The sequence below is a fragment of the Amphibalanus amphitrite genome, unplaced genomic scaffold (assembly GCF_019059575.1).
Source record: "Amphibalanus amphitrite isolate SeventyFive unplaced genomic scaffold, NRLGWU_Aamphi_draft 000647F_arrow, whole genome shotgun sequence".
In the NCBI taxonomy this organism is placed as follows: Eukaryota; Metazoa; Arthropoda; class Thecostraca; order Balanomorpha; family Balanidae; genus Amphibalanus; species Amphibalanus amphitrite.
Genome location: NW_024882141.1, coordinates 366,061 through 392,218, shown reverse-complemented (window position 1 = coordinate 392,218; position 26,158 = coordinate 366,061). Strand labels below are relative to the sequence as shown.

The 26,158-nt window shown below is 51.4% G+C and overlaps 2 protein-coding genes across 25 annotated transcripts in view; one reads left to right on the top strand and one right to left on the bottom strand.

Annotated features, from left to right (window-relative positions):
• Positions 1–246: 246 nt before the first annotated feature.
• Positions 247–9,181, top strand: LOC122363909 (zinc finger protein 320-like). The gene is made up of 5 exons (XM_043333726.1): positions 247–319; positions 1,710–1,891; positions 3,262–3,373; positions 7,854–8,042; positions 8,799–9,181. Exons 1-5 carry the CDS (start codon positions 247–249, stop codon positions 9,179–9,181), a joined length of 939 nt encoding a protein of 312 aa, XP_043189661.1.
• The window catches only part of LOC122363920 (longitudinals lacking protein, isoforms A/B/D/L-like), a 29,586-nt gene continuing 12,230 nt past the window's right edge, over positions 8,803–26,158 (bottom strand). For 4 of the 24 annotated variants that reach the window (XM_043333742.1, XM_043333744.1, XM_043333743.1 and 1 more), the window contains exon 6: positions 16,242–16,695. In XM_043333742.1, the coding sequence (XP_043189677.1) occupies positions 16,274–16,695 (422 nt within the window). In that variant the 3' untranslated portion in view covers positions 16,242–16,273. Of the gene's footprint in view, positions 10,474–10,754; positions 11,564–16,241; positions 16,696–17,986; positions 18,661–18,830; positions 19,332–20,526; positions 21,266–22,536; positions 22,826–23,386; positions 24,329–24,987; positions 25,726–26,158 lie in introns of those variants that run through there. The other 20 variants (XM_043333756.1, XM_043333758.1, XM_043333759.1 and 17 more) reach the window with 13 other exon arrangements.

Sequence of the window (26,158 nt, the reverse complement as noted above, 5' to 3'; positions counted from 1 at the left end):
TACTTTATGTACCTCCCTAGCTATAGATTTCTAACGCCAGCAGGGATTTAACGCGGGCTGGTTTCGACAGGTACCGGTTCCGTGTGCCCAGTGTCCGGGTGCGGCAAGTTTCTGGCCAACAGCGCCCGGCGGAGCGAGCACCTGTCCTGGCACCGCGGCGAGACCGTCTGTGCCGTCTGTGGTAATTGCTACACCACCAAGAGCAACCTGCGCGAACATGTCATTGTACACCACGGCGGTGCTGCAATGGTGGACCACAGGGGCCGGCCAGTGATCCAGCCGCCGCCGCCGCCCCCGCCGCCGCCCCCGCCCGCGGCAGGCCGGTTCTACAGGCAGAAGAGGGGGAGGAGGCTGGGACAGGGGACAGAGACGGGTACATACCAGGAGTAGCTGGTGTGTTTGTGTGTGCCTAGACGAACTACTTTCTTGTTCTCGTTCTTATTCCTTTTCGCTCTGTTTTGACTCTCCTGGATCTTTTTCCGTTTTGATGCGCTGTGGTTCCTTCTAATTTAGATTTAGAGATACAGTTAGGAGGTACTTAATTGTTGCCTTTCCATGGTACCTATTTTGCGGTTTTTATTGTTCATGCTGTTGTTCAGTCACCTTACCCCACGGATTCTCAAATTGGCCACCGTTCATTTATCGTCGCTCGGTGCAGCGAAGAGAGATTAAAACCACAGGATAAGGTGTCGAGACTTGTGCACTAATGACCCGCTATCGCGAACTGAAACGCTATGGCTCAGATGCTTTTCGCATGTCGTTGTTTATTCAATTGCATTGTATAGGTGCTTTCCGTTTTTTTTTTTTTGTCCAATCAGAAAAGAAGTGTTATATTTCAGTTTATCACTTCAAGCGTATGTGCTTTGCCATTTTAGGTTGCGTGTAAGTAAACTGCTGCATTTATACTACGACTGGCATCGTCAATAAACATTACTGAAATATCTCGCATTTTTACGAGTTTGGTTGCCGGGAAAGGTAGCGAAGGACAACTCGGATTTCGAATAAATACGAAGCGACGTTGGATGCCTTGGGACGGAAGCTGGTGACTGTGCAGCTAATCAATTGTCCATAATCCACCTGCAGACATATTATATCGTAGTTATGTACTTCCGTAGGACGTAGGTAGCATGGAACTTCTATGCAAAAGGTCATTTCAATTCAACACCCCATTCAAAGCGGATTTTTAAACGAGAAGGCGAAGAGGATTTAAAATACAATATCATCGTTACCTAACGGTCGAAAAGTATTAAAGACCTGACTTAACCCCAATGCAGTTTTGGTGCCCGATAACCCATATACCGTCACCTAATCGCCGACTGGCGCCTCTCTATAACCGCCTCCTGCCGGTCGCTGCTTGTGAAACGGACACTGCCGTTTCGGTCACTGACCGTGACTGACTGGCGCCTGACACTGGTGCCTGCCGTTTCGGTCGCTGACTGTGACTGACTGGCGCCTGACATTGGTGTCTGCCGTTACGGTCGCTGACTGTGACTGACTGGCGCCTGACACTGGTGTCTGCCGTTTCAGTCACGGACTGACTGACTGCGACTGACATTGGTGTCTGCCGTTACGGTCGCTGACTGTGACTGACTGGCGCCTGACACTGGTGTCTGCCGTTTCAGTCACGGACTGACTGACCCTGGCGCCTGACACTGGTGTCTGCCGGTTCGGTCGCTGACCGTGACTGACCCAGGCGCCCGCCATTTCAGGCCTGCCGTCGATCTGTCCCGTGGTCGGCTGCGGACGCTCCATCCCAAACAGGAAGCGGTACAGCGAGCACATGGCCTGGCACCGCGGCGAGACGGTCTGCAGTCTGTGCGGCCGGCGCTTCTCCTCCAAATCCAACCTGCGCATCCACCAGAGCACCCTGCACGGCCTCCACAGCGCGACCGTGCGCCAAAAGACCCCGCAGCACCTAGCTGTTTTTTTACAGGATAGCACGGGAGAGGGCAGCGGCGGGCGCGGCGGCTGGCCCGACTCCTCAGGTCACGGCGGGCAGCCGCAGTGATGACGTCATGGAAGGCAAATGTAGGTTGATGACGTCATAGTGGGTAGTTATCGGATGTGAGGATGCATGGATAGGGATGATGTGCTTCCTGTGAGGTTTGTTACACGAAAAGGTCGTTATGGGGACTCTGGAAAATGATGAGTTGACGATTTGTGGCTACTCGAGCGTGCCATCTCGGTGTTGTTTAGACGAAAGATGTCTTCTTTAATTTAACCTCCGCTAACCTCGGTTTCAGCGTACTATTTTGTGTTTGAGAACAGAAATAAACGTCCTTAGTTGTGTACGTGTTTTGTACTTAATAGTTGTTGGCGTTATAGTTCGCGATTTTTCCCGACGAAGTGATTTTTTCGTGAACAGTGCAGGGATGAATTGAAGCATATTTCAGGAGCTTGTGTGTGTGTGTGTTTTAACCACTTTTTTACAAGAAGTTGAGCATCTGCTTATCTTTTATTTACACTGCAAGTCTGCGAGACAATAAACTACAAAAAAATAATTCGTGTTTGTGATAATGCATTATATATCGGCCATCACATTTAATGGGAATATGCCACTTTCCTTCAATTGTTTCTTTTTTTGTTACAGTTTCATGAACTTGTATGCTCAAAATGATCAGGGGAGAAAATAGGTAATTGATGTTTACAATAGGATTTTTAAAAACTATTATATAGAAAGAACTATTTAGTATATTCTATATAAAATAATGTTTAACGGGGAAGCTTATTACGCGTTGACCAATCATGTTGCGTAGTTCAAACCAGCTGCATGCTGATTGGCTGATGATGACGTGGCTGCATTCTTCTACAAAGGACACATTCCTCTACAAAGCACTCTTTTCGGAACGAGAAATGGAATAGCTTTGCCTAGGGTGATTGCTGGGGCGTAACAACTCCTTGATTTGTGCTAGTCCCAGCTCAAGCTGCAAAACTGCTATTCCAGTTCAAACCCCCATGTTAAAAGTTATCTACGATTTCCTTTAAAGATATTATCCGATTGTGGGCACAGTACAAGTCTGAAAACTGCACATTGCAGCTTTGAGCTGAAGGAGCATTGTATTTATCCCTTTTATCCTATACCCCGCGTTTTGAAGACACCTTGGTTACCTCGCTTCCATGGCACAGTGCTGTGCTCACTGGTAGTGTGTAGACTGTGTACCCTATAGTGTGACAGCTCTCAGCACACAGCCACACAGTACTGCTCTAGAATACCGGCGCGACCGCCGGCCCGACTGACACCCGACACCCCGTCTATTCCAGGATTTCGCTGCCATGAAGCGGGCTGTGGTCGCACGTTCGCAAACCGTCAGCGACTCGGCGAACATCTGTCCTGGCACCGCGGCGAAACGACCTGTTTCGTCTGCGAGAGAAAGTACGTCAACAAAACCAACCTGCGCATCCACCAGAGCCGGTACCATGTCGTCCCGGCAGCTCCGGCGCGACGTGGCAGGCGCGGCGCGAGGCAGGGTCGGGTGACGCCGGACAGCTCTGATGATGACGTCATTTAGGCCAGAAACAGGGTAATGAGTCATGAGGAAGGCGTTAGTAGTGATGGCTTCCTATGGACGGTGGTTTGGTGATGGTGTGAAGTGGAGAAGTGCGATGTATACATACTCTGAGAGGTTTCCTGAAGAACGCTCGAGTTATAGGATGGTGTGCGATGGTGCTGGATATGCGTACGTGTCACAAAACTGTGTACTACACACGCGGCAGGCGGCTTTGCACATTGTGCAAACGTTGTAGGTACCACGCAGCATCGTGTGCTTGTCAAACTTGCACTTGCGTCACTTCGCTTGTTGCAAGAGAAGCAAATGGTTTAAGTTTAGCGTATTGTTCGCGACATAGCAGTGTGTCGTCGTCGCAGCTCGAATAGTTTGTAAAAGCCTTTGTCTTTTTTGGCCTCGGAATGATTTTGCTTTCTTTTGTAGCTCTTGAGGAGCGTAGTGTACATTTTCTCAGGTCCCCTATTTGGATCAGGCCTTTATTTTGTTTATTGTATTCTGTTGTAGCCCCTATTTGTGCCATTTCGATGCCGCGGGATTCGGTTAAGTTAATGGGATGAGGTGGACTCAGGTTCAAACGCCGACCGTTGCGCTGCCAGAGCTGAGCCCATACTGTGAGCCGATGGTCTATTGGTCTATCCAGCTACTCCGCTGGAGCTACCGTTAGCATAGGTGGACAAATCGCAACAGGAAGTGTGAACAAATTATGAGAATAGGTTGGACGGATTGGTACTGAGGATGGGAAAATGTAGGTTTGACGTGTAGCATGTAACTACTAGCTGTATTGCGTGGCATGTAAATAAATTTGCGATGGTCCCATCTCAAATGGACATGTTTGATCGGCTCAATAAATAAAGAGTAAAAAGACGATTGTCATTTTCTTCGTTCATTTCGCTCCATTGTGGCGCGGTCTGTGCAGACTCTGGGGACTGGATTCCGAGGAAATGATGATAATGATGGACAATGTTTGTACTTTAACCCGCGCCCCGCTGGGGGGGCAGAATCTGCCCCCTCCCGTTTTTCGCCAACGACTTCTAAACGCGTTACGCCAGCGACGTCAAACTTTCAGTACCTTATTATACATCAATTTGACACGTTCCCTGAAAATTTGAGCGGAAAACTTTTGAGAAATTGACGTTTTAGTGACGTCATGTTCGCCATTTTCGCCTCAAAAACGGCAAAATTCCAAACGCCGCGGGAGCTATTCAAAATTTTATGACGTCACGACACACACAAAATTTGAAAAATGATTTTTTTGGAAGTCCTAGACCTCGTACGGAAACAAAAATAGCACCAATCGATTTGCCGTGAAAACTGCATCAGATAGACACCTTTTTAGGCCTCAACAACCAACTTCAAAATTTGACCTCACTTGACCTGACCTTGAGCTGACCTCGACCTGAAATTCATCGATAGGTGGTCCATATCACTTATTGAGTGTGCCTATTGAATTCTATGAGTAAAATGACCCATAAAACATGTGTCGCACATGCTCTTTTCTATAGGGGAAGGTGGGGTAAGACGGACCAGCTAAGGTTTGAGGCCGCATATCTTGCTACACTGCTCTCGTAATTCATATTATTTATAGTCTTCGGAATGCTCAATCCTTCCTCTGTTGATATGTGTAAAGACTAAATTTCAACTTAAAGACATCTAGGTGGTGGATGCTCTTAAAGAGGGACATGTCAAAAACTCAGACAAGAAAAAACGTGGGGTAAGACGGACCACCCAGCAGTGCCTGCTATCTGTTCATGTGTGTTACACTTCTGCTCTGTACTCTTGTAAGAAAAAGTAACCAGAATGGTAAAATAGCAAAATGAGCCTTTATTCTTTACTCATGTGTGATGGAAGTGCAGCTAAAAGCTGGGAACATGTGTGTTGATTGTCGTTTGGCATGAATGCATGCTAACTGAGCACTTGCATGCATGGCGGCTCACATGCAACAAAGACTCCTTCCTGAAAAATTAGCTTACTTAAACTTGTGTCAATGTTTTGGAAAAGAACTTTCCATATGCAGGGTAGAATGGACCACCACAGGGTAAGATGGACCACAGTGGTCCGTCTTGCCCCAAATCTAAATTCTGTCATTATCATGACGTATATGTTAAATAGCCCAACATTGCAAAACCTTGCCTTTCCTAAAGTGTGACTATAACTAAGTTTATAACTTTGTTCTTCACAGTTAAGTGCAAAATAGAAACTAATTATGCAAGAAAGGCGCCGTAATTGAATCACCCGTAGACCTCTTATATTAGATCGGTTTGACGAAAAACAACATTTTTCTCAATAACTCAAAAGCTATGCATCCTAGCAGCATGAGCTCAAGGTGGCCATTGTTACGAAGGAAAACAAACATAGTGAGTGCATAAAGCAGTAGATACCAGCAGCGGTTCAGCCGGGAGGGCTGGTGGTCCGTCTTGCCCCGCTGGGCCGTCTTACCCCACCTTCCCCTATTTTGTTTTTGGTGACCTGACCTGACCTGACCTTGACCTTTGAATGACATTGTATGCAACGAATATTGTCTTGGTAGTCTAAGAACACGTTTTGGGCAATCAGTCTGAGTCCATTCTTTGGCAACTACGGTGCAAGGCCGATACTGTAGAAGCTTGCATTTTGTACCCTTGACCTGACCTTGACCTGACCTCTGACCTACTTAAGCAGAAAAATTGGGCTCTTAACCCTCGCCGGCACAGGGGGTTGATGCCACCCCCCCCCCTAAGGTTTTTCGCGAATAACTCGCGTAAAAAGCGGCCGATCGCGACGAAACTTTCAGTACCTTCGCATTGATCAATTTTACACCTACCCTGAAAATTTCATGACCCTGACCCAAATGACCCTTGACCTGTGACCTCTTTTCCGAGACCATGTTTGGCCGAAATCGCGATTCGGCGTATGTCGGCTCGCATTAGCCGCGCGTTTGCAAACTTTTCGTGGTTTCAAACGTTCAAACATGTGATTTGATGTTGCTCCCATGCATTATGGTGGGTGTCAAGGTCACCTGAAGGTCAGGTCAGGTCATTGACCTTTGGTGACCTCGGGTGATCTCGGTTAACTTTTTCGAGTTTTACATGTTTCTAGGCTAGTTTTTCGAGCTGAATTCGAATTTAGCATTAATTTGATCATTTACGAAGTAGTTTTGGTGCCTTAGTAACATGTTACGAAGCTGTCAGAGGCGGTTGACACGTATTACGAATACCCGTCACAACCCCTACCGGTTGACCTGACCTGACCTGACCCGACCTGGTCTAAATGCTTAAAGACATCATCTCTGATCAAAACTAACACGATATTCGTGATCAGCACCCCGGAAAACCACATAGCAGCCACGCTTTACGACTTTCTAACAGGTCCCGATTTTCCCGGTTTTTGGGTCATTGACCTGACCTGGAAGGTCACCCGGTGACCTAGGACCTTAAAATTGGGTATCATCGGCTTCCTCTCGTGACGGGCAGCACGATCGTTTTTTTCCGCGAAGCTCTAGCTCGATCAGGGGCCAAACGGGAGGGGGGGTCGTACCAACCCCCCCCCCCCCCTTGTGCCGTCGAAGGACGCAAAATGGCCTGTGCCGGCGAGGGTTAAGATCTGCCTTGGTGAGAGCTTTTGATTGCCGTTTTCCCCGTCTTTCTACGACCATCGGTTCGAAAGTTAGACGGGGGGGGGGCAGAATCTGCCCCCCCCCCCCAGCAGGGCGCGTATGACTGAATAGCCCAGCGGGGCGCGAGTTAACAGACATGATGCAGACAGTTCGGCTCTGCAGAATGATTCGATCTGTGGTTTCGCGCCTTTCACGTTCAGCCTCTGTCTAAAATGTAAATTACGCCACGCAAACATTTCGTTTGGACGGCGAGCATTGCGGGACAGCATATCTTCAGGCGTCGACTACTACTGCCATCTAGCGATAGGGTTGTAAGCTTACCCACAAACGTAGACATCGGGAACTGCTTGCCCGAGTCTCGCACCCGTAATGATATGGGTAGTACATCGCAAGTAAACGTTCTGAATTTAAGTAGAAATGACAGACAACTCAAGGGCAGCTACATTTAGGCTCATGCGGCAATGATTTATAGGTACGCCATTCGAACTGAACAAGCGCAAAGGTGTAATAACAATCGTAGTATTTATAATACCGAAATTGTATTTGTATCTTTGAGCACTTTCGACGCATTCTATCCGACCTCGCATTTCGATGACACCTAAATACAAGGGGCACCTCCAGTAAGCAGCGACCGTGTTCGCCGCAGACCCCGTGCTCTTATCAGTTTTGTGGTGTGACTGATGAAGTGGTGACCCGACTTTTTGGTACAGTATACGTGTAAGCTGGAGTCCGACTGACTGTCCTGTCTGTTCCAGCCATGCGTCTGTGTCCGATAGCCGGCTGTGGCCGCGTCTTCCGGAACCGACAGCGGCGCAACGAGCACCTCTCCTGGCACCGCGGCGAGACCGTCTGCCAGATCTGCAACAGATACTTCTCGACCCGCTCCACTTTGCGCACGCACTTGCACAGCGTGCACAACGTGCCTCGCGGGGCTCTGGCCGCGAGTGGACAGGCAGTGGCCTCTGTCAGACACAGAGAGGAGCAGCTGTGGTGAATTAGGATAGGAAGAGTTGGTGTCAATTACTCTGATCAGTCAGTCTCTGTGATCGTTAAGCGGGGGCTGGGGTGGCCTATTGCTCCCAGAAGTCACCTCAAGCGGTAGTGAGGTTAACGTAAGAGTTGGGACAGTGTTTGGCTCTCTATTGAAGACCAATGGCGAGGTTCGTCCGCTTGAATTGTGACCATTAATCGCGATGTGAAGATCTGTGTTTCGCATAAATGGGTGGAGCGATATTTTGTTTAATTTAGTTTTCATGTGTCATTTTAACCAAGCTCCTCGTAATATGCAGAGTCTGAAAAACGTGGTTTTGTAAATGTTGAAAGCACTAGTTGTATCAAAGCTGAACATTTCTTTCATTGATCATTGGTGATCGGCTGTCGTCCTTCGTGATGCAAATAAATTATCTCCGAAGTCTCTCTCGATGCATTCGCAACGTAGTGGTGAGCCAGCACAGCTATCGGTTGTTCTCGTTATTGCGTTGCTGAGGAAATGCTAGTAAACTAATCGAGTATGAGGAGGAGTAGCGTGCCACTAGAGCAATTAAGTTATAACAGCCAACCAATGTAATCGCACGCAGACATCCCTCAGAACACACCTTCCCTTAGCTTCTCCCGGCACACGACCCCGCCCCTCCCCCCCCCCGCTGTCTATCGGCTCGTACACACCATCTGACCGTCCCCCCCCCCCTGTTCTCCGACAGGTCTGACTCGGCTGCTGTCGGGCGGCTCGGCCGGCCGGCCGGAAGCTCCGTTCGCCTGTCGGCTCTGTGACAAGGTGTTCCGCGACGCGTCCAACCTGTCCCACCACACGGCCGTGCACCGCGGAGAGACCACATGTCGACGGTGCTTCGCCGTGCTCGCCACCAAACGCAACCTGCGGGCTCACCTGGCCAACTGTCTGGGGCCCAATCTGACGCCGCGCAGGAACTCAGCGAGGGCAGCCGAGGTCAGGGGCTCGGCGCCGGCGCCGCACGGACCGCGACCGCTCAGCTCCGAGCGCAGGGCGCACTGGGAGGGTCCGTCCGGAGCGGCGCAGGGGGCGCCACCGGCGGGGGAAACCGAGCCGACCCTCTGGTTCCAGTAGCGAGTCCTCGCTGGGTCGATCTCATGGCTCCGGCACTCGAGTTCAGGCAGCGTGCTTCCGAAAACGGTATTTTAATTCGTGACGCAGCTCGCAGTGCTGTCCAAATTGGTAGGTTTCACTTTCTACCTTTGCAATATTGCTGAATCTCTCGACTCCCGTAATTTGTTCGCACGACCTCATCGCTAAACCTGCGGTGTTACATCTAGTTCACGCTGTATTCGCAGGTTTACATCCACAACATGTGTACATGAGAATCAGTCGTTATATAGTTCGGATTCACTCAACTTCACGCATACATCACACTGTTCATAAGCGCAACGTCAAGGCCTTGTGTCATGGCGTAACCGAAATAGGCGGCCGGATGCTCTCACGCGAAGTTCGTTCCGCATGTGTTGCCCACCGTTTGTAAGATATTCATTGGCGGTGTGCTACAACATATAGAGTTTGTCCTTACCAAGTGCTTACTATACTAAATCATTTCTTTACTAGCACTGAATGACAGGGTTCGAATTGCATGGCAAGCTGGTCACAATAAACGGTGGTGTATACTTACGCTTATGAGTTGTGCTTTGAAGCACGTTGAACAAAGATGAAACACTGATCACATGCATCTAAACGCTAACATCTACCAGATTAGGACAGGTTATTGAACATACATACGTCGGTTCAGTGCTTGACGGTACCACTGAATTATCTCAGAATAATACCGGCAAACATGTATTTTTTAGCATTTAAAATGCACTTGTCGGATTTCATAAAACCCTGCCAGTTGCCGTTTGACTGGACTGTAAGCCTAGCACCAGTAGCACGGTCACTACATCGAAACCAACCGCTGGTTTTCGGACACACATCGACACTAATAAATACTGGTGTTCTACACACCGACACCGGCAAGAACCGACACCAATAACCGACACCCATCACCACTGGTGGTTAGATATCATCCACCGACACCGACACCATCGCACTGGTGACCTCTTATCACTAGCATTCACGCGGAGCTTAGCTTTGGTCCTTGAACGCGACGTCCCGCTGCCGATCATCGCCCACAGCTACATCCACTTCGATCGAGATCCTACCTGCGTTGGCGGTGGCGTCGCCCTAGCGGCGGGACGGCAGCACCACCTGGTGGCGGGTGCGCATGTGGCGGCGCATGTGGTCGATCCGGCTGAAGACGCGGCCGCATACGTGGCAAATGGTCTCACCGCGGTGCCAGGCGCGGTGCTCGCTCAGTCGCGGTGCGCTGGGGAACGCGAGTCCGCACTGATCACACCTCAGCAGGTGGCTGGAATCTGCCGACAGGTGGCGAGCGTTAACGGTCGCAGATCGGTGAGTGCACAGTGGGACCGGTAACTCGACTGCCAGGTAGGGAGACGAGACATTACAGATATAGGAATTGCGTGATCACTGATCAGGTTAGTTGCAGCAACGGCTAAATGGCTAGTTATTGAGGTGTCAGCCGATCAGCAATGTTAGGGATATAGCCTGGCGGTTAGCTCGAATGTGATAAAAATGCACACTTCTTGACGCGTCTTCGTGGAGCGCCTTGGAAACGATCCATAAACAAATTTAATTTCTATCAATGTATTTTCCAGTCTCCAGAACAAACGTTGAACACAGCGTCCGTAAGCCACTCGTATCACTCAGTGCAGTTTTATTGACTGTGAATCGTGATACATTGAATTGACGTTTGATTATCTATCGTATGGCACCAATCATGTGAACCTACCGAGCAAAGATGCCATGCCTCCAGAAAACACTGTCCACTCATTATAGACGAAGCTCATAAGTAGTTATATCCCCTCCTGTTAAAATCACGCTATTGCCTCTTGGCTGTCACACAGCTTATCTGAAGACTGTAACCCCTATAACGCTAGTCCCCAAATCCCAAAACACCGTCCGCGCAAACCCATCCCACCGGCCGCGGTCCCTTATCACCAACACCAGCACCAGTGCACCACCAGCGCACCATCAGTCACCACTATCACCATTTCAGAGCACCACTGTCACCATTGCTAACCCCTCCCGTACTCCCGTCACCACCAGCCGCGTCTGCCGTCCGCGCCGACTCCAGCCTTCACCAGTCGGTGGGGGCGCTGCCCGTCCACGGGGCGTCTCTGCGGCTCTGGTGGACTCCCGGTGTCTGTGGGTCCACTGCCGCAGCGCTCGGAGTCGCCAGCAGCGCGGCGGCTCTCGGCCGCCGAGATGGCATGGTCACACCGTGCGCCGTGCGCAGGTGGTTCCTGAGGATGTCCGTGCGCGCGAACACGCGCTGACATACGTGGCAGATGGTTTCGCCGCGGTGCCAGGCGCGGTGGTGCGACAGCTTGGACTGGGTGCGGAAGGTCTCGCCGCACAGCTGGCACGGGTAGCCACCGCCACCTGGGGACACAGCGGCAGCCGGCGGCTCAGGACCACTGCAGACAGCAGCCGAGGCGGGGGTGATATACGTCACTGGAGACGGTATAGGCACGCAGCTGACATTGGAAGGAATAGTGGTCACTGGTCATTGCTGATACCTATAGCTGAGGAAAGCAGATGACTTTTGAGCGGCTTGGGAAGTTTAAGCTACTTCAGAGGAGTGATTTATGTAGCAGCGGATGCCAATCATCCGTGAGCCAGTAGGAGAGGACACATGACACGGCGAGTGACATTGAGGACTTTCTGGGGAGTGAGGACCAGACCAGTTAACTTTTCATTCGATAATTATTCAGAAATTCGGTAATATCATTGGTAGGTACTCGAGCTCGACAGCACCTGATTCATGTAAAAAGTGAATGCGACAGCATTTAGGTATACCTATGCTTGCACTGTTCACTATGTCGTTTAAAGGAGTTACTAATCGCTCATGAAGGCATACCTAGACTTTGACAAAATGCTTAAAAGCGCATCGTAAAATAACTTGTTTACCGGCGACACACCATTGCCAATTATTTCATGAAGACTAGAATACGTTTTCTATCATTGACTAAACTCAGTCGATCCCTGAGCCATTGCAAATGCTCACCATTCTTTCCCTTTTTTGCAGGGATGCGGAGCCGGAGCCGGAGTCGGAGCCGGAGCCGCCGGAGCCGGCATATTTTGCCCGGAGCCGGAGCCGGAGCCGGAGCCGTGAAACAATATAGACCGGAGCCGGAGCCGGAGCCGGAGCCGCCAAAAAAGGGGGCGACTCCGGCTCCTTTTTATTTTTTGAAGAGGAAAAAAAATAATTGACCTAGTTCGGTTTGACAGTACAAGGCAGTGAAACATATGGTATGTACTTACGTCATGTGCCATCAAGTGAATGAAAAAAGCCGAATATCCCCAGTATCCCACAGTACGCAATCAACTTCCTGTCTGCTCCTCCCCCCCCCCCCCCACGTCTACTGCATCCCCAGAACATGAGGACCGGTCATCAGGTGACGGCCATTGTTTTCAAGCCAGTGCAGTGGACTGCGACTCCCAGCACCGTCCGTGCCGAGACGGGTGTCAGCTTACGATGGTTCAGTGAACTCCGATTCGCGGCGACTGCGTTTCCAATGCCATCGCTTCCTAGTCCCTTGTTGTGCCAGTTCTCTCCGAGGTGCGTTTGCGCGGGGACGCGGTCATGAGCCGGTCATGGCAAAGAGTAACGCGTATAACCAATCCATTTTTTCTTCCATCCGTATTTAATTGATTGCATAGGGGATGTACTGAGTCGGAGCCGGAGCCGCCGGAGCCGGAGCCGCCGGAGCCGCCGGAGCCGGACCATTTTACTCGGAGCCGGAGCCGGAGCCGGAGCCGCCATAACATTTCACCCGGAGCCGGAGCCGGAGCCGGAGCCGATTTTTTTCTCCGGAGCCGGAGCCGGAGCCGGAGCCGTCTGAAATTTCCACGGCTCCGCATCCCTGCTTTTTTGTTTTGCGGGCTCTCCACTTCTGAGGATGGTCGTTGTCGTGCATACGGAAACAGCAAACAAGAGCTCTATTTCGCTATCTAATCGGTCAATTTATCGCGTCAGTATCTACAAACCATTACAAACGCAGTTTTGTACGGACACGTAACGTTCCCGAGAGCGGGGCTCACGCCTTTACTGCTTTACATTGATTTAAAATACATTTTTGAACAATTGTTTTATTTAACAACTAAGTTTCAATACATTCCAACAACATTATCACACACAAAAAAAAAACTCGAGGCCTCCATTAAACCATAAAAAACAATCATCAGCGATCAACATAAAGTATAACCTTGGGTGATTAATGCATTCACCTGTCGGCCCCAGCATTTGCTTGTAATGTTGTCGCCTTGCCCCCTCGCCCGGTGGACCAATCCGCCCCCGGTTCGTTGTGACGTCACGAGCCAGCCTTTGCGAACAGACGACCGAGGCACTGGCTGGGGCCATTCCAACAGGTCCCGCAGCATTCAATGTCCATTCAATCAACGATATGCATCTCTCATCAGCGTATTGCCGTATACATTGTAGGTAGGTATGCGACACCGGCGCCAGCTCAGACATGAAGCTCTTCCTCCGCGGCTGATGCTAGCTCGTATCGACACTGGACCGAGCAGAGTTCGTGCCGGCAACCTCCGGACAATTTGTTCTTTCAGACACCCATTATCCAGGTTCCCGCTCACTTCCGGCTCACACCAGCCGCCGCCGTCTGGTGCGACAGCCTCCGAGGCAGGTTCCGTCTCACACTAGTCAGGTTCCGCCTCACACCAGCAACATTTCTCCTCAGACCAGTCAGGTTTCCTTCTCAGAGCAGCCAGGTCCCGACGCAACGTCCCGTTTCAGACCGGACTGGTCCCAGCCTAGACCAGTTGCTCCAGTTCACAGCTCAAAACAGCCACGTTCCGGCTCAGACAAGGTCCGTTCCAGAGTCCCGGGTGCCGGCTAAAGTATCCATCCGTCGCCGGCGGGTCCGTGGCGCGGCAGGTGGTTGCGCAGCTTGGTCTTTGAGGAGAGGCGCAGGCCGCAGACGGGACACTTTGTCTCGCCGCGGTGCCAGGAGAGGTGCTCGCTGATGCGCGGCTGGCTGCGCAGCCGCAGTCCGCAGCCGGCGATCGGGCACAGGAAGCCGACGTCCGAGACCGCCGTCCGCTGGTGGTCCCAGACCGGGTCTGCAAAAGACCAGCGCGCCACGGCATCACTCACCGAGTCAGGGCGGTTCGTCAATGCGTGGCTGAGTACCGCTCCACTGTGAGATTTTGGCATAAGTGTGTTTTATAATTTCTCAGGAGTGTTCATAAATGTCGTTCCGTCACTGAACTTCACGGATATAAAAAACGGAGTTTTTTGTTTTTTGTTTTTATTCGCTACAAAATTGGGCATGCCTCATAATAAGGTAAACAAATGTGATGGGCATGCAATACATCTACAAAGCAATGAGCGACGAGGGAGATGGCGAATCGTAAGCATTGCCCTGACTCTGGGAGCCAATTTACTTCAGCCAAATAATTACGAGCGAGCGAGCGCAGCGAGCGAAGCGAGTCTTTTCAATATAACGGAAAAATCTCAGTATGAGCGGCCCGGCCCGGCCCGGCCTGTAACGCTTTTGAGAGGCTTATATCTCAGCAACCGCTGGACCGATTGACCTGCAGTCTTTTTTGTTGGGTAGCCCCATCCCTTCTACCCCGTAATTGACTACTTTTGATACACCTCAGTGACCGTCGTGGCACGTGCCACGTGAAAAGTCAAGGGTGTTCAAGCTGTTTTGCAAAAGTAGTGATTTTGAGAGGCTCATATCTCAGCAGCCGCTTGGGCGATTGACTTGCGGTAATTTTTGTAGGGTAGCAGCATCCCTTCTACCAAAAATAGGATACTCTCGATGCATGTGGGTCACCCCAAGTGCACGTGCAAAATACAACAACAAGAGGTGTCAAATTTGTTCCCATTTTAATAACTCGGTAATTACTGGGGCGATTTCGCTGAAACTTGGCATACAGGTAGGCACCCACCAGGCAATGCATTCCCATGTGTTGCGGTTAGGGTGCTACTGCACGTGCGCACGTGCAGGGGGCGCTTCCAGATCTCGAGAACGGTTGGGCCGATTGCGCTCAAATTTGGTACACGGTTGGGGACCAGTTAGTAGGGTGCCGTGCAAAAGTCAGTTTGGACCCCGTTTGCACGTGCGCACGTGCAGAATGCCGCTTCCAGATCTCAGGAACGGCTGGGCCGATTGCGTTCAAATTTGGTACACCGCTAGCGACCGGTTAGAAGGGTGCTTTGCGCAAGCCCGTTGGAAGTACCCTCTCGCCCTTCCGCACGTGCAGGGCTCACTATCTCGCTCGCTCGTTCCTCGCCCAAAAGGCGTTTTACTGGTAGGTATACAACACGTCAAGCAGGGAAAGAAAAAAGACGGCAACGCTTCGGATAAATGCTAATGTGGCTACCTCACACGGCATTTGGCATTACGCTGTTCCGTATAAAAAGGTTCAAAAGTCGTGATCACTGATCAGGAAATTCTGGAGGTTAAATGGTTGGCAAGTAGTTCACTCAATGTCACTCAAGATCCGTACCAAAATAATACCTTCAGGATATGCCAGGCGTGCCATTTCACCACTAATTGCTATGCAACTGGGTGAAATCAAACGACCATGACTTCACCTTTGTCAAAGCGAAATACCACTAAAACAGCCTGTCTGACCACCGAGATAATATGCCTTGGCAGTGCGATCGGCCATCCCAGTCACAAACTCTCCACCCCAATCAGCTATCGCTGGGCTACAGACGCTAAGCCATCATACACCTTCCCACGCTGCCGATGCCGAATGCGATCTGGCCCTCATTCGCCGTTTTGTACACTGAGGAGTCGATACGCCAATGACAGCGTACCGGTCGGAGGTTGTGACGCTACCACTTCCTCCACCGCGCACTGGCTCATATAGCCCAGCTGACTGTATCGCTTCATCCACGGCCCACTGGCTTCTCTACCCCAGCTGACTGTATCGCTTCATCCACGGCCCACTGGCTCCTCTACCCCAGCTGACTGTATCGCAATTCATCCGCCGCGCACTGACTATCTACCTCAGCTAACTGTATCGCTTCATCCACCGCCCACTGACTATGTACCCCAGCTGACTGCACCGCTTCCTCCAATGAGCACTGGCTCCTCACCACCAGCTCCGCTGTCACTCGGATGGCGATGGCTCGGACACGCTCGACGGCACTGCGTCGCCAGCCTCCGAGTCGGGCCTGAACGGCCCACCGCAGCCACCCTGAACACCAGTAATGACGCCGACACCGGCACCGAACCGCCTGGTCGCAGCAGACGGCGGCATCAGCGAGCCGTGCATGTGCGCCGCGTGCTTCCACATGCTGTGCTTGCTGCTGAAGCGTCGGCCGCACACGTGGCACGTGGTCTCGCCGCGGTGCCAGGAGCGGTGCTCGCTCAGTCGCGGCTGGCTGCGGAGCCGCATGCCGCAGCCGGGCTCTGTGCACACAAAGAAGCCGGACGGGGAGCGGGGCCTGGCGCCGACGGGTCCGGTACTGACGGCGCGCCGGTACACCGGGTAGGCCGCCGCCGCTGGTGCGTCCGAGAGATAAGCCACGCCTGCAACGGGCGGCAGACGGCGCGTCAGTTCGGCCGGGCCGGAGAGAGGCGGAGAGCGAGACGGCTCGCGGAGAGACTTCAACTTTCAGTTATACATCCGTCCAGCTACACACGTCAGCGCGGCCGCAGTGGCCGGGACGGAGAGTCGCGGAGAGGCAGGGGAAAGTCGCGGAGAGCGGGACGGCTCAACTGCGAGAGGAAGGACACACAACTGTGTTGCAAACTGCTCTCGGAACTCGACGACCACTCAATATCAACGTCAGTAAAAAAAAAAAAAAAAATACAGCGTCCATCCAACTCATCACCGAATATACAAGCAACTTTACATAAAGGTGTATTTCCTCGCAAATTGAAACGCGCAGTCAATCGTCATGATATATCCCGATAAACGCTATAATGAACTTGTCTTAAGTGGCATGCCTTGGCTATATACGAGAGGCTTGCTAAGGGTAAGAGCACAAAAAGCGCAGCAGCGCAACTGAGCAAATACTGAAACTGGCACAAAACATAACTCTTCTTGTTATCAAAACAAGTCATATGCAGTTCTTCACGCAAATGAAATCGCATCGGAAGTCTAATGAACCAGTATAACGCCTTTTGGGGCGACTAACGGAGCGAGCGAGAGGGTGGGCCTTGCACGTGCGAAATTGCGAGGGGGTACCTCCAACTGACTTGTGCACGGCACCCTGCTAACTGGTCTCTAGCGATGTGCCAAATTTGGGCACAATCGGCCCAGCCGTTCTCGAGATCTGGAAGCGGCACCCTGCACGTGCGCACGTGCAAAATGGGTCCCAACTGACTTGTGCACGGCACCCTACTAACCGGTCCCTAACCGTGTACCAAATTTGAGCGCAATCGGTCAAGCCGTTCCCGAGATCTGGAAACGACCCCTGCACGTGCGCACGTGCAGCAGCACCCCAACTCTGGCACATGTATATGCAGTGCCTAGTGGGTGCCTACCTACATGCCAACTTTCAGCGCAATCGGCCAAGTAGTTACCGAGATATTGCAACAATAACAAAACTGACACCTCTTCGTTTTGCACGTGGCACGTGCATAAGGGGTCACCCACATGCATCGGGAATAGTCCAATACTTGGTAGAAGGAATGAAGCTACCCTACAAAAATTACCGCGTGTAAATCGGTCAAGTGGTTGCTGAGATATAAGCCTCGCAAAAGCGTGACCACGGCCGGCCGGCCGGCCGGCCGGCCGGCCGGCCGGCCGGCCGGCCGCTCATACTCAGAAATTTCCGTTAATCTAAGGAAAGACTACGCTCGCTTCGCTCGCTCCGTAATCAAATTATCTTCATTATGCGGCCTGTGTCCCCATTCTAAGCAGATGTCATCCTGACACTGTCAAGGATCAATCCGTCACGTCGCGATGGCGCCATTCATCCCGGAAATGGCATTCGCCATCTTCAAACGCACCGTCCTCCCTATTTCCTTTCTGATGTTTTCAGAATTAACCGCTACCTCATCTAATTTTATTGGTCTTTTTAGTAGCTCCGCTTTCGCCTAGTCCGAATCCATACAAACCATTATTACATGAGACGATAAACGTTCATGCCCTCGATGGGGAGTCACATTATTGCATTCGACGGTAGCTCGGTTGAGCCGATTGTTGTCGCTCTCTCGTTCACTAGAAAGCGAACTTTTCCTTTGACACCATCTCTGCGCCCTCCTCGGCCGCGCGGCCCTCCCTCCCGGCCCCCTCTCCCGATTCCCCCGCCGGGTAGCCGTGCATGACCCGCAGGTGCCGCCTCAGTTCGCCCATCCTGGACAGGGTGCGGCCGCAGAGCGCGCACGTCGTCTGCCCGCGGTGCACGGTACGGTGGTGGCTCAGAGACGAGCGGTTCGTGAACGTGCGTCCGCACACGTGACACGTAAACTGCGGCTGCGGGGAGCCGCCGCGCGCGCCGCCGGCCGCCGCCGCCGCCGCCGCCAGTGCCGCCAGAGCTCCGTGCCCTGCAACGGAGAGGCTGGCGTCAGCGGCGCCGGCGGCGGTAGCGGCGATAGAGGCGCTGGCGGTGGCGGCGGTGGTGGTGGCTGTGGTGGCGGCGTAGTTGATTGTTTGTGGAAGAGACGATGTCGAAAGTGCCTGTCAGTTGGACATCCAATCACAGGGCCAAGCTTGATCACGACAATGTATATTTCTCTCGACTTAGTTTACAGGCATAACAACTTATACTTCTGACTGTGTCGCGCGCTTAACTCATACAAGATTAGGTAATACTTTCAGAATCACAATTCACAACAGACTGGTAGACTGGCCAAAACAATATCGGCTCGTCCACGGTTACGTCCGTCGTCGACATTCGACGCCATATCTCTGGCCGTAAGTGGAGCATCACCTGACGGTCATTGGCCAAGAGCACCGGTCCCACCAGCGGGTCACGTACTTTCGCGCTGGGCTCGCTGCAGGTCTCACGTGATTTGATGCGCTGTGCGCAGGTGATTGAGCATGTGACCCTTTCGGGAGAACACTTTCTGGCAGACGGGACAGCGCGTCTCGCCACGGTGCAGGCCCATGTGGTGCGTCAGTGAGGTGCGCAGCGCATACGTCTTGCCGCACAGGGCGCACGGAAAACCGCGCGCTGCCGACCCGCGCGTCATCCAGCCTCCGAGCGCAGCGCCGCCTACCGGCAGAAGGGAGAACTCCGGTCAGCCGGGTCGCCGGTAGATGGCGCTGCAGTCGGAGTGACACTCGGCGCCGGGGACGCGCTCAAAAGTGTTTCAAAACATCTGACACACTTCTGACTCTTGCTCAAGCGCATGATACCGCATTTTTGCTTCAATCTCCACCCTGGCTGCACATCGCACCTCTACATGGGCGGCGGATGTGGAGGATGATGAGTCAGGAATGCCTGCGGCGCCGACGGCGGCAGCGGGACGGCGCCCATGTGCGGCTGCAGTGAACTGGCGACAGGCGGCGGTCGCATGCCGTGCACAGTTCGACGGTGCTGCGCCAGATTCGTCAGCGTGCTGAACACCCGGCCACACAGGGAGCAGACAGTCCGACCCTCGTGCAGCGCCCGGTGGTTCCTCAGAGAGTCGCGGCTCCTGAAGGTCTTGTGGCAGAATGGGCAGCGCAGGGCGGTCATGGCGTGACCTGCCGCGCACAACAGCAGCGCGTCAGAATTGCCGCAGAACAGCAGCGCGTCAGAATTGCCGCAGAACAGCAGCACGGCAGAACTGCCGCACTACACTCCAGTAGCGCATCAGAATCGGCGCATATCGCTAGCGTATCGGAATCGAGCATTCCAAACGACAGCTGTCGGCTAGTCACGAACAAATTCCCGTAGATACAGCAAGGAGAATAGCGCATAGGTATGTATGTTGATGCCTTAACTATGCAAGTTTTGCAAAATTGTGCGTAATAGAGATGCCGAGAGTAAGTTCCATCTGGTTTTAGCACAGCTGTAAATTCGTCCAAGTTGATGAAGAAAGTCAGTCAAAACGGCGCAGGACCAGTTCCATCGACTAACCAATACGTAACAAAAGGTAACAGAGGACACCAGGCCTCGATGATATGATACCCACGTATTACTACGTCTGCTGTTCACCTGACGAAAGGTAGATGACTCGTCATCTGTTCATATGCCAAGATCAACTAGTTGGGCCTCGAACCAATGACCAGGCACCGGCACAGAACTGCCTACTTACTTTCTGGAGCTCGTTGCCAATATTAAATTTCATTCACGCACACGCACCTATGCGGCAGCAGGTCAGTGTGCAGGATAATGAAATACAAAGGAAATCGCTTCATTAGTTAGGTATCGGTGCCTAGTTGGAAAGAGCATATGAGGTGCTTTATTCTCGGAAACAAATGCGTCGCTTTTGTTCTCATGTATTCGGAGATCAAGAACTACGAATGACGAAGAATGAAGCAGCACAAAAAGTACGCTAAAAGCAGCGCTGGCCGCTGAGAGCTTCAATATACACATTTGTACGTATATAAAGGCTCAATAATATTCTAGGCTGAAGTTACGAGTATGTACCGAACGTATGACGCAAACCGGGGGGACTTGCAAGAGCCCTGCTCCCTCGACTCCCCATATAAACTCCTACGCATAGTCAGGCAGGCCGTCAACCAAAACAAGCCCATTGAACACCAAGGAAGCACGCTGTGCAGTGTGCGGGCATCACATTTTTCCCAGAACGAAGCACCGTCCCGCTCAAATCACCTCGACCACGCCTAAAGTTCCAAGCAGTCCACAATCATGGAACAGCACGGGCTACGGCTGACCCTTCAGAGCCCTGGGCCGCAACAGTCATCATTAAGAGCACCTTCGTGAGGAACCTCAGCCTCCAGGTGTCCATGAAACTTCCCTGGCTTTGCCCGAGCCTGAGACGGCTCAGGACAGCGAGGGAGGAGGAGGAGGGGCGCTGTCCGGTGGTCCGCCATGTTGTTTCCGCTGGTGATGGTACAGGTTCGTCAGCGTGCTGAACACCCTGCCACAGAGGGCACAGATCGTCCGACCCTCGTGCAGCGCCCGGTGGTGACGGAACGAGTCGCGACTCTTGAAGGTCTTCTGGCAGATAGAGCAGCGCAGCCCGGCCATGACGTGACCTGCCGCGCAACACAGATGCGCGTCAGAATTGTAGTGGGTCATCGCGCGCCACGTTCGCCCCGCACATCCGGAGCGTCAGGATCGGCATGAGATATCACGGCTATGAATCTGCGCCAGTCATATACTACCATGTAGTTTGATACGCCATGTTATTCAACTAGATCAGCTCATATTTGATCACCGACCGAAAACCTGCGAGTGAGGTTATTTCGGTAACGATTTTAACGTTACCATCGTAGGCTTGTGAAAACATTAGCGTTCAGAGTTCACCATTTCAATTCATCCAGTTCACCTCTCAATGCGCATGGAACGAATACCTATACCTACCAAAGTTTAACGCTTGCTTTGACGCGTTTGTTGACTACCACTTATGGATTGGCATGAGGGCCGAAGCCGGAATCCGAAGCGCCTCATATCACCCGAACGTCCGAAATGCTGAACTCTACGAGACCCATCGATCATACCAGCAGTAGTCTGCGCCAGGACGGTAGCGCACGTCACTGAGAGCAATAACACTACTGGCAAGGTGTCGACAGTGGCGCTGTCGCTGCAACAACCGCAGCCTGATAGTGGAGCTGTGCCTCGTCTCCACGGCTGATATGGGCTACAAATGTTGCAGATATGTGCGAAGAACACGCACTCGTTTATGTAATAAGATGACCCGTAAGAGGCGGTACCACCATCTTATCTTTTCGAGAGGCTGACATATAGTAAATTAAGGATTAACAATTTGTTTCTTCGATGTAATTAGTAGACAATAGACAGACTGACAGACAGTAGACTTTTCAACGCATTATATTAAAGCAATTGCTGACGAGCGTCCCAAAACGGTCTTTTACAAATAGCGCTACAGTCCTAATTACAAAACACATTCTGGGCTGTTAAAGGTTCTCCTGCACAAATCGCGCAGGGTGGCTTACACCTATACCGATTCTCACATTTCCATACTCCACAATTACTGTGCCCATGCCTCAACATATTCGTTAGGCAAAGCACAAAATCACAACGGCATTGAACGTTCTTCATTCCGTTGTGGTCCTTTCCAGCTCCATCACGTCTAAATCATCCGAATCATTATCTTTATCCCTACCAGAATCGCCTCACTACGGAGTGATTTAAACGCGTAATTCGTCCCGAACATTTAAATATCCTTCGATTGGCATACTGAGCTGTTTGGAAGTCCAACCAAAGGCCGTTTGCAACCAAACTGCAGGCGGTGTAAAGATCTTCAAGAAAAAAACATGCTGGCAGCTAATCCAGTGGGGTCGCGTGGGGTCGCAGGAGTTGGAGTTCCGAACAATACAGTGCTGATCAGATGAAGACATTGCAAGCTCCATCACATGTCTAGTCCGATTACTGAGACGGTGGTGCCGGGCCGGGTCTCCTCATTCCGTGGAAAGTGCGTCGATGCTCCGACAGATTGGAAAGAGTGCTGAACGCCCTGCCACAAGGGACACAGACCGTCCGACCCTCGTGCAGCGCCCGGTGGTGACGCAGCGAGTCGCGACTCTTGAAAGTCTTCTGGCAGATAGAGCAGCGCAGCCCGGCCATGACGTGACCTGCCGCGCACAACATACGCGCGTCAGAATCGTAGCTGAACATCGGCAGCGCATCAGAATTGCCGCACAATAGCAATGCGTCAGAACGCTTCCACTAGTAAGTTGGGCCGTTGCATCGCACCGCAAGAATGGTACGAGACTGTTCCCTGTTCCGCTAGATATGAATACGAAAGGGTACCGTACCCTTGCACAGAGGGTAAAAAGTAAACTATTCGACTCTCGCGCCGTCTAATGTCTGATGATCCATCAATCATATTTCCACGTAAATCAAATATCAAAACTCATGGCAACAACATGGCACTTTAATTGCCGCCACAAGCTGACACGTTATCTTGCGTCATATCCATAGCTCATAGGTGGCTTGGCTGATCTAATCTCAAACGTTTTGCTGTCCTAATAATGAATTCTGTCATTGTTTCACCGAAAGTTTTTTCAACGATTAGTTTTTTTTTCCACGAAAAAAGATGAAAGTTTCCACACAGCCGCCTTTTTAGCACCATTCTTTCGTACCAGCCTGCCTGACCACAATCACATGGGTATCCTGACAAGTAAAGATATTAAAACCTTATCGCGACGCTGTAGCTTTATTAGGCATATCACTAATTATAAGGAGAGCCCCAAGATGTCAAAATCTCATAAAATGCTACCCTTGATGACCTGACCAAAGAACTGAGCGAAGTACAGGATTCACAAGTCTTTTCTTTACATATCGTACACATCATGCCGCTATACGCAGCCCAGGCGCCTAGTTCAAGCGGACGTCGAAGCGCCCCCACCTTTCTCCCCGCTCGATAATGTTACAATCGGAGCACAGCGCTGACAAGCTCGAGTTTTAAAACTGACGGGCCATAATGATCTCCATAACCGTTGCAACAATGACAAAACAATCAGTCAGGCAGTTGTAACCAAACTTTTTCCAAACGTGGGTTTATTGAGGTCCTTGGAAGCCCCGGCTGCTACGGTAATTTGCGCCCTTTGCTTGGAAACGCTCGGACAAAGTTGAGGATAACATTCAAGCAGACGCACAAAAGCTTCAGCTGTATGCTTAACTGAATAGCTTGTATGTAAATAAGAAGTGAATACAACGCCGTTGCCGCTGAGAGATCTAGACTATTATTTCGGCTCTCCAAACGACATTCTCAATTATCACGCTTAGGAAGGCTTATTTATGCTGACTGTCCTAATCCCCCCTCGACGTTAATCGTCGCTCCAGCGAGACTGATGTGCGCCATACCTACTCCCACAACCCTGGAATCCGATATCTGGCAACTCACACCTTAGGCAGTCCTTCTAAGGATTAATAGGGAGGTGGCCCGTGGCCGGCCATCCCAACTCCGTGGTGCGTGCGCCGGTGCTCCGCTAGATAGGAGAGGGTGCTGTACACCTTGCCACAGAGGGTACAGACAGTCCGACCCTCGTGCAGCGCCCGGTGGTTTCTCAGAGAGTCGCGGCTCCTGAAGGTCTTGGGGCAGAATGGGCAGCAGAGCCCAGCCATGGCGTGACCTGCCGCGCACAACAGCAGCGCGTCAGAATTGCCGCAGAACAGCAGCGCGTCAGAATTTCCGCAAAACAGCATGCTAATCGCCAAACATTGTGTAAGATTCGTCGTACGACGGCATGTCAGAATCGCCACACAGCACATATGCGTGCTTAGCATTATGACTCAATGGCCGGCTGAATGGCGGAGACCTGGGGTGAGAGGACCAATTTTGGACGGAAAACCAGTGCTGCCTCACTGCTCACCGATCGTTCCCCAGCTCAACTGAGCCATCCGCCGAATGGCATTGATTAAGTAATTGCGTCATTCCTTTTAGGTAAGCCTAGAACTCTGACAAGGTACAGCTGAAATAAAGAATTCGTCATTGCACCTAGCGTTGGTGGATGGACTTTGGACTAAATTTTGAGACATTCTGTTGAAATTTGGGACTTTACTTTGCGAAATGGCGATTTTTCAGATTGAACCTGAAGGTAAACTTTTGTTGAAGAAACAGAAACGGTACAGACACTGATTGGCACAGCAAGTTATGTCAAACGTCTTAAGCCTTTGCCCTTTCATCGTTTGTATCTGCAGGCGCGATCTCATATGCCTACCTCGGGGCGTGGACTCGGGAAAGCGTATCAAAGGATCGCAATGGTCGATTGTAAAGTACACGCCAATTGAATAGAAAGAGAGCTTTTTATTGAACGGAACACAGAGCATGCATCTACATACTACATATCTATGCAATGCAACAGAAAAAGTAATGAACGATAACATAGTTCGTACGAAAAACGATAGCAACACAAAATCACGCAACATTTCATTTAACTATCAAAAAGGGCATAAGCCAGAGTGTCTTTGCCAAAACTGTTGACGTTTCGAAGCGTATGTCGGTGCGTAAGGATTTAAATATGAATGGACTAAACAACGGTAAGAATAGAGGCGACTTTTGAATGCGATTACATAGCCAGTGATTGGGAAGACTAATTCCTGAGAAAAAAATGTCATTGGTCAGCTACCCGCGCGCACTGCGTTCCCATGAAAAGGCAACACTTCCCTGTCTCACATTTCGAAGACCTGACCTGGTCGTCTTCGCTTGGACAATACTGTTCCGAGCCAGCAACCCTTATAGCGAACCCAACAGGCAGCAACCACGAATATCCGACACCAAATACATGCTTCACATCGTTAGCATTTCGTTTAGGTACCGATGATTATTGGGGTGGTGGCCGGTGGCCGGCCATCCCAACTCCGTGGTATATGCGCCTGTGTTCCGCTAGATAAGAAAGCGTGCTGTACGCCTTGCCACAAATACCACAAACGGTTCGGCCCTCGTGCAGCGCCCGGTGCTTCCTCAAAGAGTCGCGGTTCTTGAAGATCTTGTGGCAGACTGAGCAGCGCAGCCCGGCAATGGCGTCACCTGTCGCGCACAACAGATGCGCGTCAGAACTGCCGCACAATAGCAGCGCGTCAAAGTTGTCACAGAGCAACGCCTGGCTAGGATCCCCGCATATAGGCATTCGCCGCACGTGGCGGTCAAAGTTGCCATATAACACGAATGCGTTCGCCATGGGAGCTTTGTGTACCGAACTATCGCTTTAACCGACACGATCAACTTCATCTAAAAAAAACCTGAGTATTTCCCCTGCTTTATTCAGGATGCAATACGGACATCAACCTGTGGTAAACGCTTCCTTTCGCGCTGCAAACAGCTCTCTGATAGTGATGGACTGGTTCGACAATTTAGAAGAAATAGAAGACATATGAAAAAAACGACTTCATTACCGTTCGCTGGGCTCACAAGATATATTACAAAATCCTACAAAGCGCTGAGGGATAAGACGAGACCCAGG